The 18,320-nt window shown below is 39.1% G+C and overlaps 1 protein-coding gene across 2 annotated transcripts in view; it reads left to right on the forward strand.

Moving 5' to 3' along the window:
- Positions 1-18,320, forward strand: part of atp2b2 (ATPase plasma membrane Ca2+ transporting 2) — a 69,235-nt gene that overhangs the window by 43,520 nt on the left and 7,395 nt on the right. For both annotated transcript variants that reach the window (XM_040116275.1, XM_040116274.1), the window contains exons 12-17: positions 8,145-8,386; positions 9,455-9,689; positions 15,247-15,426; positions 15,593-15,680; positions 15,920-16,026; positions 17,271-17,462. In XM_040116275.1, coding sequence (XP_039972209.1) covers positions 8,145-8,386; positions 9,455-9,689; positions 15,247-15,426; positions 15,593-15,680; positions 15,920-16,026; positions 17,271-17,462 — 1,044 coding nt within the window. The remainder of the gene's footprint in view (positions 1-8,144; positions 8,387-9,454; positions 9,690-15,246; positions 15,427-15,592; positions 15,681-15,919; positions 16,027-17,270; positions 17,463-18,320) is intronic.

Raw genomic sequence — 18,320 nt, forward strand, 5'->3', positions numbered from 1 at the left:
CAATCCTGTGGGATGCCAGGATGGCTATGAGAGTCTTTGATGGCCACCACACAAAGGCACAAAGGCAAAGAGGCAGGCTTTGATATGCGTATCAGTCCCCCTACTCCCTTTCTGCCTTCATAATACAGCCACTGGTATAGCTCTGCTTCTTCAGTCAGCACATACAGACTCTAAAGTGGAGAAGCCTCACCCTCAAGGGAGAAATTCACACACATTTACACAATGAAACCCTGCACACATACAGTATATGCACATTCAGATGTACTGTACATGCACATGCTCATAGATACTGTACCCAGGTGCACACATATTCATATATTCTCAAAAGGATATGCGCGCAAATGCATACAAACAAGCACACAAGCAGATCCTAAACACATCAGTTTGCCTTGGATGTGTCCTGCAGACAAATCATGCGTGCTACATAGCAACATGTGAACATCATTCGGTGACGTCATTGTAAAGGAACATGCGTCATTCCCAGCGGCAGGAGCCCAATAGAAAATAGCCGCCCATTAGAATTAGCTGTGCTTTCACTCTTTTCTTAACATACACTTCACATTCTTAGTTTTTCATTGTATATGTGACATATTAACACTGTCTTTGTCTGTGTGTGTGTGTGTGTGTGTGTGTGTGTGTGTGTGTGTGTGTGTGTGTGTGTGTGTGTGTGTGTGTGTGTGTGTGTATGTGCGTGTCTGTGTGTGTGTGTGTGTGTGTGTGTGTGTGTGTGTGTGTGTGTGTGTGTGTTTGTGTATTTGTAGTGTATAACTAGTGAAGTACAGATGCGCAGACACAAATGTCACTCACACACACATCTGTCATATCAGACAAACTGACACTGCAGGAGATATTCAGATCACAGGTGCATGTTCTCGCAGCACAGTGGTGTGTGTTTAGCATGGCTGTGTGAGTGTCCTGGGAGCTCAGTCTCATTTAGCTTCAACCACCTGCTCCGATCATTATCCCGGTCAGGGACAAGAGAAGTAGATAACAAACAAACCCATACACGCACACACACACACACACACACACACACACACACACACACACACACACACACACACACACACACACACACACACACACACACACACACACACACACACACACATATAGCTTCAGTTGTGTAGTATACATGCTTCTGGAAAAGAATGGACAGTTACAGTAAAAAAAAAAAAGACTCAACAGGATGTGTCTGATGTTGAATTGTAGATAGTAGAAAATCAAGATTATGTTCATGTTAAGTAGAAAAAAATTTCATGTGTTGGTCTACAATGAGCAATTTATGGTTTCTAATTAAAATGAACAGCCTCATTTCTTTTTCTGTAGTGAGCAGTGAGGTTATGGTGTAATTGGCTTTGACTCACAGTGCTTTTGTCATCTGGATGTTGCGTGCTTGTTTTCAAAACATGGAGGAGAGATGAGAGTGTCTTCAATGTTTGTAGCTTGAGGCATCCAGTGTCCCTGTGTATGGAAAAGTTTTGGATACTGGGAAGACAGAACCATCAACTACAAACCTATGTCCAAATCAATCTTCTCTTCTCTTCTCTTCTCTTCTCTTCTCTTCTCTTCTCTTCTCTTCTCTTTGGTTAGCACTTGCCTACAGTCTTGACAGTGCTGCTGAGATGGCAGTGAAAGAGAAGTTGTCATCAAATTAGAATGACAAGCTTTGATGTTTCAAAGGCACAAAGCTTAATGGGTTCCCTCTATTTTCCTCACACATGACATGATAGATTTTATGCTTTCATTGACCGTGTTTAAGTTGGTTTGGAGGACCAGCATCAATTAAGTGCATCAAAGATTTATTTGGAGTGTGAGGTCAGTGTTAAAGAAATTGGTCATATTTAAAGGGGTAATATGTAAGCACTTTAGTTTAAAACATTCAAAAATTAACAAAAATCATCAACAGAATGTGAAGAACAGTTTTGATGATATGTCAAAGACATCTATGTATTGTGTTGCAGAGATATCTACTGAAGTTAGCGTGCTAACCAGCTAGCCCTGGCCTGTCCCATCTCATAATACCACTTTGTAACTTAATATGCGATAGTGAGTCACTGTAGCATCCAGTCTGCCCTCAATCCAACATGAGAGGATGAAGAAGCAGGGGGGGAAGGTGTACATTTCCTTGTTTCTCACGATAGGGGTGGATACCCCAACTTTCTGGTAAGATGATGCCCCCTACTTGTTTTGAGTATGAATTTGACAGTTAGCCAATTCTTACACATTGCCCCTTATTATTTTACAGTATTATTTTATCAAACAATGCCATTAATACTTAATGTCACTGGCATTTCATGGCAATTGTATAGTATTGTTCGTAGTGTTTAGCAGATACCCATGGTTAGTAGATCTCCAGAGTAATTTTAAGCATGCATGCCAAAAATAATGTGAAATGTTTGACCAAGGTGGATTTAAAGTTACAGGAAATGTATTCTAAAGTCCAGATGCCAGGATGGCAGGGAAGTTTCGATGTGTAGATCTTGATGTAAATCAAGAAGCAAAGTACTGTAAATAATGTAAAAAACCTTAAAACTAAATAAAATACTTGAATCGTGGTGCACAGTGTTTTAAGTTACCAGCAGTCCACAGCCACGAACTGTATGTTTAAGCCAAATGAGTTTTTAAGCACCTGACCTGAAACTTCGTCTTACTGCCTTCAACCCAACATATAACTAAGAGAAAAGTGAATCTGTGCTGAATGCTGAGGGAATAGCAATACATCTACGATCTGAGACTGAGTCTTGAGCACCAAATCAATCTAAAGCAGTTCTCATTTGAGGCTTACTATATGTGTCATCTTATTGTTTTAGGAAAATTCAAATGTCTGCAGTAGAAGGGCAACTAAAGGACATTATGAGACAAAAGGAAATAAATAAAGCTGAAAGCAAATGGAAAGGGGAATTAAAATCTGTAGTAAAGAGGGAGAGGGAAAAAAGCAAGGATTAATGCAAAAAAGATGAAAGAAGAAGGGAAAATTATACAAGAAGAAGAGAGAAAAACCAGACTCACATGACAAGTGCCCTCATCATGGACTGGAAGACTGTATTACTGCCCTTCAGGACGCCTCCAGGCCTTAGCCCAGTTGGTTGGTACAGTCATGTGGAGAGCTAGAATATCATCCACTCCTACATACAAAGAGGGAATGGGACGGAAGGCGAAAGCAGTGGGGGTGGGGTGCCTTGTGAGAGACTGGGGAACCTGATAGTGAGAAAGAGGAGAAAGTCATCTGGAGTGAGGGAAGAGTGAAGCAAGGGAAGCTAGGACTAGAGGAGAACGAGGGGGGAAAGATGGGAGAGAATGTAAAATTAGGGACAGTAAGCAGTGTGGTAAAAGGGTGGGGTGGAGTGTGAAGAGAACAAGAAAGAAAATGGGGAGACAGAGAGCAGAAAAGGAAGGAACAGGAGGGATGGATTAAGGGGAGCCCCAGGTGGAATAGGAAGTAAAGTTGCCAGCTCTCCCTCTGGCATATGTCCTTGCCTGCGGGAGCACCCAAGGACCAGGGAGAGGGCAGCTGGTCCTCAGCCACGTCCAGGCAAGGACGAGCCAGCAGTGGCCGAGTCATGCCAACATTGGGTATCCAATGCCAGCAACTGCCCTTGTGCGTAGAAACCGACGTCAAGATGAACCTCTGCGGAATCTCGGACAATAAAAGGCAGTGGTGCTGCTGTCTGCCTTTTGTTCACTCTTGTCCTGCCTTGTTTAGTTTTTAGAGCAGTTGGTGTCTGTTTCTCTACAGTGTGGCAGGAGTTGTGCCACTAGCCAAATGAATTTCATTTGTGTGTTCCTAATTCAAAATATGTTACCTCTGAAAATGAATTGTGCATTTTAAATTTTAATTTTTTGTTCATATTTTGTTCGTAAAGTGAATACTGTGATGTGTACCTTTTGTATCTTAGTTTAATTTCTAAAATATTCAATTTCATTTGCTTACTTTCTTCAAATTAGTTTTAATTCGAATAAAAAAATTCAAAGAAAGCTTTCAAGTTTCTGTAACATCGCTGCTGACAAGCTGTGGGTTGAATTTGAAATTGTTGCTCAAGGAGCACCATAGTGGCCCAAATATAAGATGACTCTTATTATAAGCTGACCACCTTTTTTTAACACCTGTTTTGAATATACAGTTTGAATAAAACAATGTAGACTAATACATTCTCCTAAATGTATTTTCAAATGCAACATTTCAACTCAATAGAAGACCAAAAACTTTACCTCAGCAATCTGCATTCACTGATTTGTTTGATTTTTCAGTCCTCCAAAACTCAGATAAGAAGCATAACTCAAAATTCAAACAGAACAAAGATACTTTAAATTCATTTGTATAAATAAACTTGATGAAGCAAGGGAAACTGAATAACGAATAAGTGGATTTACTGATACCAACTGACTAAATAATGCTTTTTATTTGATGAAAATAAGGCTCAAAAGCCAAATATGTAATTATATGAATTGTTAAGACAGATGCTAGTTAGTAGAGAAGACGAATCATGCAGAGAAAAAGTATGCCTAGGCTCATTTTGATATGCTTTATAAAGCAAACATAATTTCTTAAGTGAAGTGTGTGTAGAAAATATCATTTAAAACTATAACACATCCTGTATGGTTTTCAGGCAGTCATTTACATTTAGTGGTTTCGCTTGTTGTTGTTCTGTTGCTGGGAGCCTATTCTCCCAAACACCTAGCAGACCGTGCAGATGAAACCATTTGTTCCATCCCCTCATTATCCAATGACAGGCGGTGTCTTCCTGATGTAATCACTGGTCATTAGGAAAAGGCATTAATTCTGTTATTTACCACAAACTCCGTATAAAGTATTTATACTCTTCTCTGTGTCTGTGAGACACACAGCCGAACATTAACCAGATATGTCCAATTACTAGGTGAACATGGGCCAGCACTCTGATTCGGTTTTGATGATTAATGCGATTTTAGATGACTTTCTCTCTAACCCTCTCAACTAGAACCCCTGGATCATAGCAACTGCAGCTAAAGGGACGTAAAATAAATCTGAGCCTGAATGAATCAATAATCATTGTTTCTTATGAAATTGAGCGGATGTATCACTCACTGGACAGAAATCCTTCCAAGGTATTCTGCTTCTTTTGATGCAGGACTTACTGACACCAAAACTACCAAACAAAAAAGTGAAACCTTGACACAGTTGATCACAACCAACTTATGTCAAGCCAGGTCAGTCTGAAATTATTTAGCCCAAAATCACAAACCACAAATTTGTCTCAAAAGGCTTTTATAGTCTGTGCAGCATACAGTACAACACCTTCTGTCCTTAGACCCTCGGTTCAGATAAGGAAAAATTTCCCCCTCAAAAATCTCTAACAGCGAGCAACAGAGGAGGGATCCCCCTTCCACGACAGACATGCAATAGATGTCACAATGTTTTGCTATTTAAAAGAGAAGGAAATAGCAATATTAAGTAAATACACTGCATTCAGTGTTATTTTATTGTTGACTGCATGGAAATATATTTTAGCCTTTGTCAGTCACCATAAAAAGGCAAATTAACACAGTTTATTAGCGTTCATTGTCATAACCTTGTTAGCAGGTTGACAAGAATAGTCATAAGGTGGAGAATGTGAGCACACCAATTCCAACAAGCCATTAATGTGATTAACTGGACTGCTGATACAGAATCTTTCTCAACACATTGCAGCAAGTGCCAATGGAAGAAAAACAACAGCAAGAAAGTAAAATTCAAAACGTCAAAATGTCAAGCTATCCTTTTAAATCTAATCTTGGTTGGAGGCTTTTCTAGATGCAGAATAGCAGAACAGCGAGCCTGCAGTCAATCTATTTTGGGGGCAAATAGCACAGACTGAAGGTGTCTGCTTAGCAGCAAGTCAGAAGCATTGTGTTCAGTGTGCTTTTGACACACTGTGTTGTTTTGTGTGTGTGTGTGTGTGTGTGTGTGTGTGTGCGTGTGTGTGTGTGCGTGTGTGTGTGTGTGTGTGTGTGTGTGCGTGCACATGTGTGTGTTAGAGAAAAAGAGTGTACCTGACAAGCTGTTCCTTAGCTGTGACTGTAGGTGTCAAATGTACTGGAGGTACTATATAGCAAGACCCCAGGGAGACTAGCTGTCACGTAAGTGCCAGCTAATAGGGATCCGAATGAACCAATTTTAACATGTTGTACAACCAAACAGCACTGAGTTCTATTTTACTGATTACCAGCAACATACAATAACACGCACTGTTTTGTTTTTTTTCAAAAAGTTTTACAAATAATTTGATTAATTTTGCCCAAAATTGTGACTGTTTCTAATCAAGTTGACACAAAAAGAATTTTTTTTCAGTCATTTTTCAAACAAAAAGGCCAATGATATACTGGGCATATTTTATTAGTTCCTGACATTCTCTGAGCAAACAATGAATCAATTAATAGAGAAAATGATTGGCAGATTAACTGATAATGAAAATAATTTTTAGTGGCAGCCCTTATTTCCTTGATCAGCATTCTGAAGAGCAATGTTGAACATCTTTTTTATCCCCGCTCGTCTTTTATCGGACTTAATGACTATCAGCTTGAGAATGTGTGATTATGTGCGGAGGGATGTTATGAATAATGACAGCGAGGATTGCACTCTCTCAAATGTGTCCAGACTCATGAGAATCAGTGTCACTACAATGGTCAGTGTGTGTGTAAGTATTTGTGGGATATTAAGGATAATGAGGTTTGTTCTGCCATGCTGGGTGAAATAGAAAACCGTGCATTTTCAAAGAAGGATGGACAGTCATGCCGTATGCTTTATTGCTTGTTTTTCTGTGATGTTATGGGGAAAATAGTGAGTAAATGGAGTGCAGCTAAGGAAATACTGATAAATATGGACTGGAAAAAGATAAAAAGGGAAAGACGGAAAGATTCAAGGGCATGCGTGAGGCAAGATGAGTGAGAATCCTGTAAGAGAATAAAAGCCAAAGAGTAAGAATCCCCAAGTGGCGGAGAGAGCACCCTCTCTTTTCCCAAGTCTCTCCTTGCAAGCGTGCTTTTCTCAGTGTTACGATGGCAACGCTGAGCCTTCCACAAGCTGACCACATGCACACACTGGCACATACAGAAAGCCAGTACGCAATTGCACACACATACTGTAGGACCCGAACAGTCATGTGCCCAGATTTGAACAGATTTCACACGGACACACACGCACACACTCACACGCACGCATAACTTACGATAAAAGGCTCTACTGTTGGTTGTTAATAAACACACTCCAGCTCTGATAGGCCGAGAAATTGCTTCTCTGACATCACATATTGTATAATACTTCCCTGCTGCTCAAAAGTAGACACATTAATCAGTCGTTAGCAAATTAATCAGCAACAATTTGATTTTGATAACCAGGTTATTCTTTTTCAAGCAAAAATGAAAAATATTCTCTAGTTCCAGCTTTTAAAAAGCAAAGATTTGCTCCTTGTCTTTAGTTTTCTTTGACAGTTAATTGAATTGTTTTGAGTTTTGGACTGTTGTTTGGAAAAAATAAGCAATTTTTTTACTATTTCTTCAAAATGAATGAATAATTAATACCATACGTATTTTAAGAAAAAAAACAAACAGCATATGCTGTGTTTATCGTATAGATACTGAGATGTTTACTGAACCGTAGAAAAAAACAGTTCCAAATGTACAATTACAGATTGCAAAGGGCTGAGCTGCATACCTGAAATAAGCACATACAAATCTGATTCCATCCATCTCATCTCCTCCCCTCCCACACAGAGCGACCCTTTCACCTGCTAGCTGCTTAATTATCACTAGCAGCAATTTCAGGCCCAGCAATGTTCGCACTGCACTGAAGAAAAGAGAATCTCATTCATTGAATGCAATAGATCAAGGAACAAACAGTAATGTTTGTTCCTAGAATTTGCATAACTAGAGACTCCATGATAAAACACAGCTGTAGATGCAATGAAAAAAATTAAGTACAATGATGGCATAGGTTAAAATAATGTAAACGTTACAATTCATGAAATTATTTTCAAGAAATAGTTAAGTGAAAAACAGTCACAGATCAATAAGAAGCAAAAATTCATCTTTATTGCAAGAAATATTGGTCTGAAAATAGAAAATGGAAATAGAAAATTTAAATAGAATAATAAAATGAGCATATCTCTTCCTCTGTCTCTCTCCAGCCCCCAGATAAGGAAGGCGGTCTGCCGAAGCAGGTGGGCAACAAGACAGAGTGTGGCCTGCTGGGACTGGTTTTGGACCTGAAGCGGGATTACCAGCCTATTAGAAACCAGATCCCAGAGGAGAAGCTTTACAAAGTCTACACCTTCAACTCTGTCAGGAAGTCCATGAGCACTGTCATCAAATTGCCTGATGGGAACTTCCGCATGTACAGCAAAGGAGCCTCTGAGATTGTCCTCAAAAAGTGAGTCTGGTTTTGTGATTGAAACGATGATTTTCTGATAATAATAGTAGCACATACGAAGTATATAGCAAATCCATTCTGAAGAGAATAATGTATTTGAGGGCACAACCTATTGCACATTCTCTAGGCAGTGAGAGTGGGCTGAGTTTCCACTAGAAGGTCACATAATTGTGACATTTTACAGTACATTACAGTACCTCTACAGTAACAAATGAGTAACTAAGAAAATATGAGAGACCGTTATGAAGCTTCCTTCACCCACTTAAGGAGGAAGCAGATATTCTCCTGGGAGACTGAACGATATTAAAATCAAGCCTTTAACGTGACATAATTATGACATCTTGTAGGTTTCTTGGCTGTTACACTGTGGATTTAAAACATTTAACATGCATTTAATACAGATGAAGCTACAGATAAGTTAATTGGAAGGGTGAGTGTAAGGTAAAGTACAAATTTAAATCATGATACAAATACAAACTGACAAGAGTCCTACAATGTCATTTGCACAAATTACGGTTCATTTATTTTTTTTAAATAGCTTAATGGCTTAGAGCAGTTGAATTTGATCCACTGCTTTGTGTTGCACTGCATGCCTCCACAACTGTCTATTTTCCATTTGTATTTTCATTCATTTTGCCCTTTAGAGATCCATTTACTATAGATCACATGTTAATATCTTTTGGCTACAATAGTAAGGCTGACTAAGTGACCACACTGTTCCACTGGAAGGTCAATTTTGTAGCTGTTCTGGCGCTTTTGATCATGTCACATGATCTTCATCATTTTCTAAAAGACTGGTAATTACCTCCAAGGAAATGGATATTTGTGCTGTAATATGCATCCTGGTGGGATTGTGTCTGGGGTTCACTGAAATCCTGACATCGGATCAGAACACATTTTTTTTTGATTCAGTTTATAAACAAAACAGTGATGCATGCCCAGGATTCGTCTCTGTTTCTATTGTTTTCCATGTTTGGTCATATTGGCATAGCACAAAAACTAACAGTACCAATACACAATTTTAAATACCTCCATCCCCACCACTCTTCAACCCACCCTTAACTGCAGATGCAGCCATATTCTGAACGAGGTGGGAGAGTCGAGGGTTTTCCGTCCGCGGGACAAGGATGAGATGGTGAAGAAGGTGATTGAGCCAATGGCATGTGATGGCCTGAGGACCATCTGTGTGGCGTACCGTGACTTCTCCAGTGATCCTGAGCCAAACTGGGACGATGAGAACAACATCCTTAGTGACCTCACAGCCATCTGTGTCGTGGGGATAGAGGACCCTGTCAGGCCAGAGGTAGGAGAGTGTGAGATATTTTCGGTTATACACTGAGAAGAGTAGATGTTGGGCAAGTGTTTTATACTTGTGTCCTCCCCATAACTTTGAAGCAGTGTCACTTTACCTAAAAAGTTTAAAGACTCATGAGTCCATGACCTAGAGACAACCTAGAAATGGTAGACAGCAAAGTCAATTACATCCTGTATGTCAACACTGTGCCGTGTTCTTTCAAACACAGTGAAGCTGTGCCGTGTGCAAATAATAATAACAATAAATGACGGTGGAAGACATAGCATGGCAGTATGCTACACGGCATATGTACAAGTTGGGTTTTTCTTTAGAGTAATAGCATCAAAGATATCTTGCTGCTGTAAGAGGAGACATACCGTCTAACTATGCAATATAACATAAATAAAATGTGTGATATGAAATGTGTATAGATATAGATAAAGACTAAAAATAAAATAAAAATAAAATAGATATTAATTCATAAAATATATTAATTAAATTTATTGAGAGGTTGATTGATAGGTTTATGTAAGTAAAGTACACATAAATAAAAGTGAATTCAGAGATGGCTTCAGGCTTGTAATGCAGTTCAGTTTGATGGAAGTATTTATAAAGAGAAGCAACGTAGAACCTTAATTATGTAAGCTTCTTTAAAAAAAGAGAGATAATTAAATACACTTTTGAAGATGATTTGCCAAATTATGTATATACTATATACAGTAGTTTAGGTAAAATGTCACTATATGAACTGAATCTTTGATATTTACTGTGAATAAACTGCCAACTACTACACTGTTTAAAAGAAAGTTTTCACTATGTAAACCTGGACCAACCCTCAGTCACCTCTTCTTCTCAGTTTTCTTAAATGTTTCCTGGATTTCAAAGACTGGGATTGCTAATAAGCCTTTACTCAGTGGGACGAGTAAATCAAAATTTTTTTTCTAGAAGGCTCGAACACATCAACATTTCTATGGATTTTAGTTACTTCAGACCAGTTCCTTTCCTGTAATTATGCCCATAAAATTACCTTTACTTACATCAGCCTTGTCTGAATGGAACTGAAATATTTGAATCTGATGTTATTTCAATGAGGAAAGCTCACCTGTTTACAGTTGGGAATTTATTAATAGTTATGCTGTCAAAATAAGTATTTTTTTCTGTTGACTTGCTTGAGGAAGCACAATATCTCTGTATTGATTATGATATGAGATGTACCTGTGGAGCTGTGGAGCAAGAGAATGAACAAAGCAGCAGGACCCTGGTGAGAGTAGCAGCCTGTACGATGAGCTGAAAGGGATCATGTGTCATTTGAAAGGCTTGACATTCGGGTGTTTGCATGATCAATTGCTTCACTGATGAGCGCCTCAATGATTATTGATTCATGAAATGCACTCTTCAGACCGGGCCAATCAGCTTTAACCTGCTAGAGGTTTCTGACTAAACATGCGCTGCTCAGTTTTCATACATTGCTAATATGTTTAACATGCAGCTTATACTTATATGTTTTGCAGTTACAATGTTACATTTTGTAATTATATATACTGTATTATATAGATAACATTTTAATATATTAATGTATTATACTGGGTGCTCAAATGTTTAATTCCTGGGCGAGACAATTTTCCACTACTGTGCGGATGCCTAGTGGGATACTGTGCTGGGTATTTAGATGTGGACCTGTTTAAACCAAAAGCAATTGTTGAAAAAAGGTCTTTCCTTTGCTCTGAAAGGGGTGAATTTTTAAAAGTTTAAGTTCTTTTTAATTTAAGTGCTTCTTTCAGCACAGTTGAAGGCAAAACAATCAAATGAATAAGTTATTCATCAACAAATTTTTCAGCGGCACACATTTTTCAGTATCAATTTCACTTCAAAGAAAAGAGGTCTATAATTGGGACAAAGAAAGTGTGGCAGAAACGGAAAAAAGTGTCTGTGTACAGTAGGAAAACTGACCTCACTTGACAGCTCCTGTGCAGGTACAGGGAAGCAGGAAACTAACTGACTACTGCATTATTCAACTTACCCCTTTCATCTTTTTTCCATCCCCCCTCCTCTCTCTCTAACAAGGTCTCTCGTTCAAACTCTCCCCGTCATGGTTTCTCCTCTCCACTTCTCCCCATATTGCAGGGTTTTACTTTAACCTTTCTCGGGTTGCTCCTTTTCCTTTGACTTTCTCTGCACCCTCCTTTGTCTCTTTCACCATGCCTTTCCCTCTTTTTGCGTCTGATGCCAAGTTATGTATGGATCTGAACAAAGGTAGATAAAAATTAGATAAATACAGAGAGAAGAAGCAGAAAAGAGAAATCATCATCCTCAAAATGAATAAGCAAACAATCTTATCAACAACCAAAAGAGTTAAACAGAATAAAATGTGGTATCACAGTTAAGGTTGTCATATTTTTCAACTTCTGAGTTATCGTGAAAATAAAACTCCCAAATAGCAAGAAATATGCAGGAAAAAAACAAGTATTGCACATTGGAAATCCAATAGATGTGGTTAATGCAGATGCTGTAACATTTGTTTTCTAATATTTCAAACTTTAGATATCAGTATAGTCCCTCGCATGGCTCCCAGCCTGGAAGTTTGCAGAATTTCCATTTTCTTCCACCAAAGGAGTCACTTAACATCTGACATTTTCAATAACTGCTGTGGAAAAGCAGTGCACCAAACACTGCTGCACTCCGGTAACATCTTTCCAGGCCTCTTCGTAAGACTGGCTAATATTGGAAATGAAATGACTTTCCCCTCTGCTAAAAAGGTCACAGAGAGTGGTAAACATGTTTTTGGTTTGTTTATTAGTGTCTAATTTCTTCCTTCAGAATGCAATGTTCTTTTAATAACTAGCTGCTCTGTAGGGTTGCCCCCAGAGGGACAAGAGAGGAGGGGAGGGAAAGACAAGAAAAAGGAAAAGAGAGAGAAGGAGACTGAAAAAGATAAACAGATTCAAAATCCGATTCATGTCAGAGGGACAGCGAAACCACAGGAGGAGGAAGACAGGTAAGGAGAGAAACGGAGGAAAATGAGAGTGTAACTAGATCCATATTAGAGACACAAGAGGCTTGATTTTCAGTCTCACCTACTAGCCTCTTCGGCTCTTCCTCTCTTGGGCCAGATTGTATTTTTAATAAGCGGCCACTCTTTTCTCCAACTCCTCTTTTGGATGAGCAGTCAACTAGTGCATTGGGAATCCAAAGGAAAGTGGAGTAAAACAGAGAGCAGGGATGACAGATAGGCAGAGGGGAAGCTAGTATCTCAATAAAAATAAATGGGAGCATAGAAAGCACAATGAAATGACGTACTCCTCTTGCCACAATATTTACTATAAGAACTTCTTTACCTCATCAGATCATATTATTTTCAAATGACTACTAATGAATTAATGTAGTTTGTGCTTTTTGTTACATCTTTAAGTGTTTACTATGACTGTAACACATTACCAACTCAGCAAATTTACCAATACTGATGCTAAAAAGTGCATATTTGTGAATAATATTGTTGTCACTTTTGAACCTCCTTGACCTATTCCTCATTGGGAAATTGCCGTGAAATTACAGCCAAAATTCATTTTCATTCATTTTATTTATTATTTTATTTTGTGTAAGCACCGAGTTTTTTTTTTGTTTTTTGTTTTTTTTTAGGTTTTGTTCAACAAGTAGTCCTTTACCTTAATCTAAATTCAGGAAACTTTTGGGTGTTGTTTTCATATGTCCATGAAATATTTTTACAATTTGATAGATGTCCATTGAAAATCTACTTAGTTTGTGATTAATTTGATTTAGGCTGATCTTTAAATTGAGACTATGTAACTTTTGAAAGAAGAAATAACATTTTCCTTTTTTTTTACAAATGAAAGTTAAATTCAGAAGCAATACAACACACCCTTTCTGAATTCCCACAACTCAGGGGTTTTACAGATGCAGCCTTACTTGGTCTGGTACGATCAGTAGTTAATGGCGGCTAATGTTAGCCAACTTCAGGTCAATATTGCTGTATAATGGACATTACTGAGTCAGTTTACTGACTTTAAGGCTCTACACTTCTCTCCACTTGTGCTACCTTTATAGTAGTTTTTCGTATTTAAAATTACATCATAATTTTCACCTGTGGCTGCTGTTAGCTACCTGCGATAAGCCATACAACAGAATGATACAATATTAGAATATAAGTAGGATTAAATCATGTTTCTGTTTGTTTAACCTACAGCTCATTAAAGACCTTCCCCTCGTCCACCGTATAGATCAACTTTGTAATCCGCTCCCTTTAAAGGAGTTAAATCCTTCTTGTTTACATGCACGAGCTGCTTGATTTGGTAGTTTAACGTATGATTCAGAATGTGTCCGCATTGTGGTGGTGGATTCATTTAGTCTTCCAATCTATGTTATACTGCATGTTTGCGTGTGACTATGAATACAAGCATGCTCCCATGTGTCTGTGCAATATGCCCAAGTGTCTGTGAATGTGAAGTGGAAAGTATGCATAATCCTGCCTCCATGTGTGTGTGTGTGTGTGTGTGTGTGTGTGTGTGTGTGTGTGTGTGTGTGTGTGTGTGTAAGCATATATGTGTGTTTGAGAGGGAGTGGAGGCCTGTTTGTATGTGCAGTAGATGTGAGTTGCTGTTACTGTATATGCACACATTTGTTTATGTGTGGGTTTGGAGTGCAGTGCTCGCCCACACTGACCTTTGTCAGGAGGAAGACATGTTTCTGAATACATACTCTGCCTTGGCTCACTAGTTCTACCACACAGAGAGAGATAGATACAGTGATAGTAATATCACCCAGTTAATCTACTAGACTACTGTCCGGAGGGAAAAGAGCACAAATAAAACGCTTCATTATACATCTTGTTAATATAAAAAGGGACAAAGGCGGGAAGGATACAGTTGTGATGAACTAAAAGTATAATGGAGTTAGATTTTTCTGTATGTGTACCTGTATGTGTGTGTTTTGTCTGTCAAGGATAGGGGTAGTGTTGCTAGATATACTAACAATGCATCACATGATTGCTTTTATGTTAAGTCGCTTTCTCGAAGCGACGAGACAATTATAACCTAACTCCTCAGTTCTGCTTCGTTCTACAGAACTTTTAAGCATTCTTCAGCTCATTGTTTAACTGTCTGGCCGGAAACTTCATTGTAAGTGATTCAGTCTCACCACTCCCATAGTGTAATTTTCAGCTTCAACAGAATACTGTTTTCAGCGAGAAAGCACTAAGAACCCTGTGTGGACTACCTGCCCGGCATCGAAAGGCAGAAAGAAAACATTAGCAACTAGCTGGTGAACATAGTGGCGCATGTAGCAGTTGAAGAGCCAGATATTAACCTCAAGAGTTAGTGGTGGATACAAGGTGAATATTGGACTTAAATTCGCCTGGTGAACAGAATCAAAACTTTAAATAAATGATTCTCTGTATTTGCTTGGTGTGAAAATAGGCAGCTGTTTGCTAAAAAGTTCATCATATCAACTTAAAATCCGATAGTATGTCAGCATTTAAATCACAGCTTGTTTCCACTGCCCACAAGTGGCCAAAGAATCAACGTACTGTATGCGTTCATGTATGCCTTTTTAGGTGCCTGATGCCATCATGAAGTGCCAGCGTGCAGGCATCACAGTGCGCATGGTGACAGGAGACAACATAAACACAGCCAGGGCCATAGCCATCAAGTGTGGTATCATCCACCCTGGAGAGGACTTCCTCTGCATCGATGGCAAAGAGTTCAACAGGAGGATCCGCAACGAGAAAGGAGAGGTACGGTAACTATTATCAGAGTGAGCCAGAGAGCGAGAGAGGCTGAGAGAAGAGAGCAGAGACCCGTAAAGAGAGAGAGAAAAACCTAAAACGCAACCACTTGTCTTCCTATTTCTATTTGTGTGTGTTTGTGTGTGTGTGTGGGGACATATGTGGGAATGTCCAGGTGGAGCAGGAACGTATTGACAAGGTTTGGCCTAAACTCCGAGTTCTGGCCAGATCCTCCCCGACCGACAAACACACACTCGTCAAAGGTAATATACTGATTTACTGCTGATGAAATGAAACTGAATTTGTTTGACATTACAGCAATACGTTTTTCAACAGGCATGAAATTTGACAGGTTTTTGCGAAAGCAATAAATAACCGATATTATGAACCAGCCTGTCATACATACATACAAAGATCACATGGAGTTGTGTGTCCTCTCCATATATCTGTTGCTGTATTCAATGTACATGCACTGCTGCATGTGTGCATGTGTGTTGGACAGGAATTATTGACAGCACTATGGCAGACCAGAGGCAGGTGGTAGCTGTGACAGGAGATGGGACCAATGATGGACCAGCTCTAAAGAAAGCTGATGTCGGCTTCGCTATGGTAAAAAACAACAACCTCTTTTCTGTTTTTCCTGTGTGTCTTTCTCTTTCTTGCTTGGCTTCTTGTGAGACTGATCTCAGTCAACATCTGCAGATGTCTTTTTCACCTCTGCAGTATTTAGTGTTCCTTCTCCGGCTCTCTTCCTCAGGCTTTGAGGATTATGAGCTCCTCCTAGTGGATTTCTGAGCTCACACACTTTCCCTGCAGTAGATTACTCAGACTTTTCATACAGCAGACTGCTAAAAAATAAAGAATAAACAAAATACTGACTCTGTTCTTTCTGTAAATCACAACTTTATATGCATTTAGTCATTGGCTGTCGCTTTCTCTGTTTTTGATCCCCTCAACATTTGATTAATTTGGGTCATCCACAGCACCATTTCTTCCTCACTCCCAATAACATAAAGCAGTGGTTCCCATTTTTGTCTGGCCTGGCTCAACAGCCCTATCAGATAAGGTCAAGTACCTGCTCATCGACACCACTCATCATTTCCCATATCATCATCATCAAATCAATTTATAATCGTAGTTGTGTGTTTATTTGCCTCGTAAACACAAATCATAATTTTCTATTTTTTCAAATTACCTGGGCTACTCTGCCATCTTTTCACATACTCCTGGGCAACTGCAGAAGTACGCCCTGACCCCGATTCCTGGTTGGGAGTCACTGACGTGAAGTGTAAGCTGGTAGTAGTTATCAGGCTGACCACGTTAAACCACCATTGTGGTCCTTAAATTAGTTTCTTCTACTTGTGTGTGTGTGTGTATACATCTGCTGTGTGGAGAGAAAATGTCCTACATGGGTTTATTGAATAGAACACACTTACAAACATGTCTTCACATGTAGCATTTTTATCCTATCACTACTATAGGGCACAAAGTTGATCTAATGCTTTCTGAGTTCACCCTGCCACTCGTCCTGTAACTCACAAAACACGACAGAATATCAGGACGGGGATCCTGATCCTCACAAAACTATGGAGCCTCCTGTCATCAAACCACCAACACACACTGACTCCTTCATTAGTCTGCACTATCATTATCCATCATCAGAGCTGACTCGTGTCCAGAGTCCAGTTTTATCAAGTGGCTACAGAGTTCATTTAGACAGATTTCTTTCATTTTTTGTGTGGTATATTTGGGAATGATACACTATGGTTCAATAGATGATCAGCAAATTAGAATCACCATAATTGTGTAAAATAAACCCTCTTTGGTTTCTTACCACTCTATGTCTCTTCCAGGGTATTGCTGGTACAGATGTAGCCAAGGAGGCATCAGATATCATCTTGACTGATGATAACTTCAGCAGCATCGTCAAGGCGGTAATGTGGGGCCGAAACGTCTACGACAGCATCTCCAAGTTTCTACAGTTCCAGCTTACTGTCAACGTTGTGGCCGTCATAGTGGCTTTCACTGGTGCCTGCATCACGCAGGTCAGAGGGCCGTGCGTTCAAGTGTGATGTGGGCGTGTGACTTTATATATTGTACATGAACCAAGATGAACAGCTTTAACTGACAATTATGCAACATCACAGTCCTGTAGGTAAATACAGAGCTACTACAATGGAAATACTACGGCATGTCATGAAAACACATATCATCACAATAAAGCATACATACAGTACAGTTAATATCACATTTCAAATTTAATTTTGCACATCGCTACCCTGGAAAAAATTTTCTTAGGGGTGAAAAGAGTGCTAGAAAATATTAAATAAATGATAGTAAAATTATTTTCCTAAAAAAAAATCACACAAGTAGAAGTAAAGTAGTAGCTCTTTTTAAGATTGCTGTGAGTCTGATTTTTTCAATATTATGGTCTAAATGAAAAGGCCAATGTGGCATTCTGACGTGATTATGCCATTTCAACAAATTCCCTCCCCAGCTCAGTCATGCTCTCTGAAGTGGTGACTATCTTTACCTTACAAGCTTCTCAAGAGTTATCTTACAAGGAAAAGAAGAGAATCAAAAAAAAAGAAGTCATTCCTGGAAATATTGTATAATCAGTAGACCATTAAAATATCCATCTGTGCAGGTGCCACAAAAGGTCAAACAGAACCAGCGCAAGTGATATATTTAAGACCATGTTTTCCTGCATCAAATTAACCATAAGGCCAAAGGATCATGCTTCACTTGCCTGCATGGCTGATATACAGCAAATTAAAGGCAGACCTTGCCACAATCTTCCAATAGAACGTCACCATTTTTGACATTACAGAGGGCGTCAAAATGGAAAATCCTCCTGATTGGGTTATGTCAGCGTAACTGTGGTCTAGTCTTGTATTCAAAGT

The sequence above is a fragment of the Xiphias gladius genome, chromosome 21 (assembly GCF_016859285.1).
Source record: "Xiphias gladius isolate SHS-SW01 ecotype Sanya breed wild chromosome 21, ASM1685928v1, whole genome shotgun sequence".
In the NCBI taxonomy this organism is placed as follows: Eukaryota; Metazoa; Chordata; class Actinopteri; order Istiophoriformes; family Xiphiidae; genus Xiphias; species Xiphias gladius.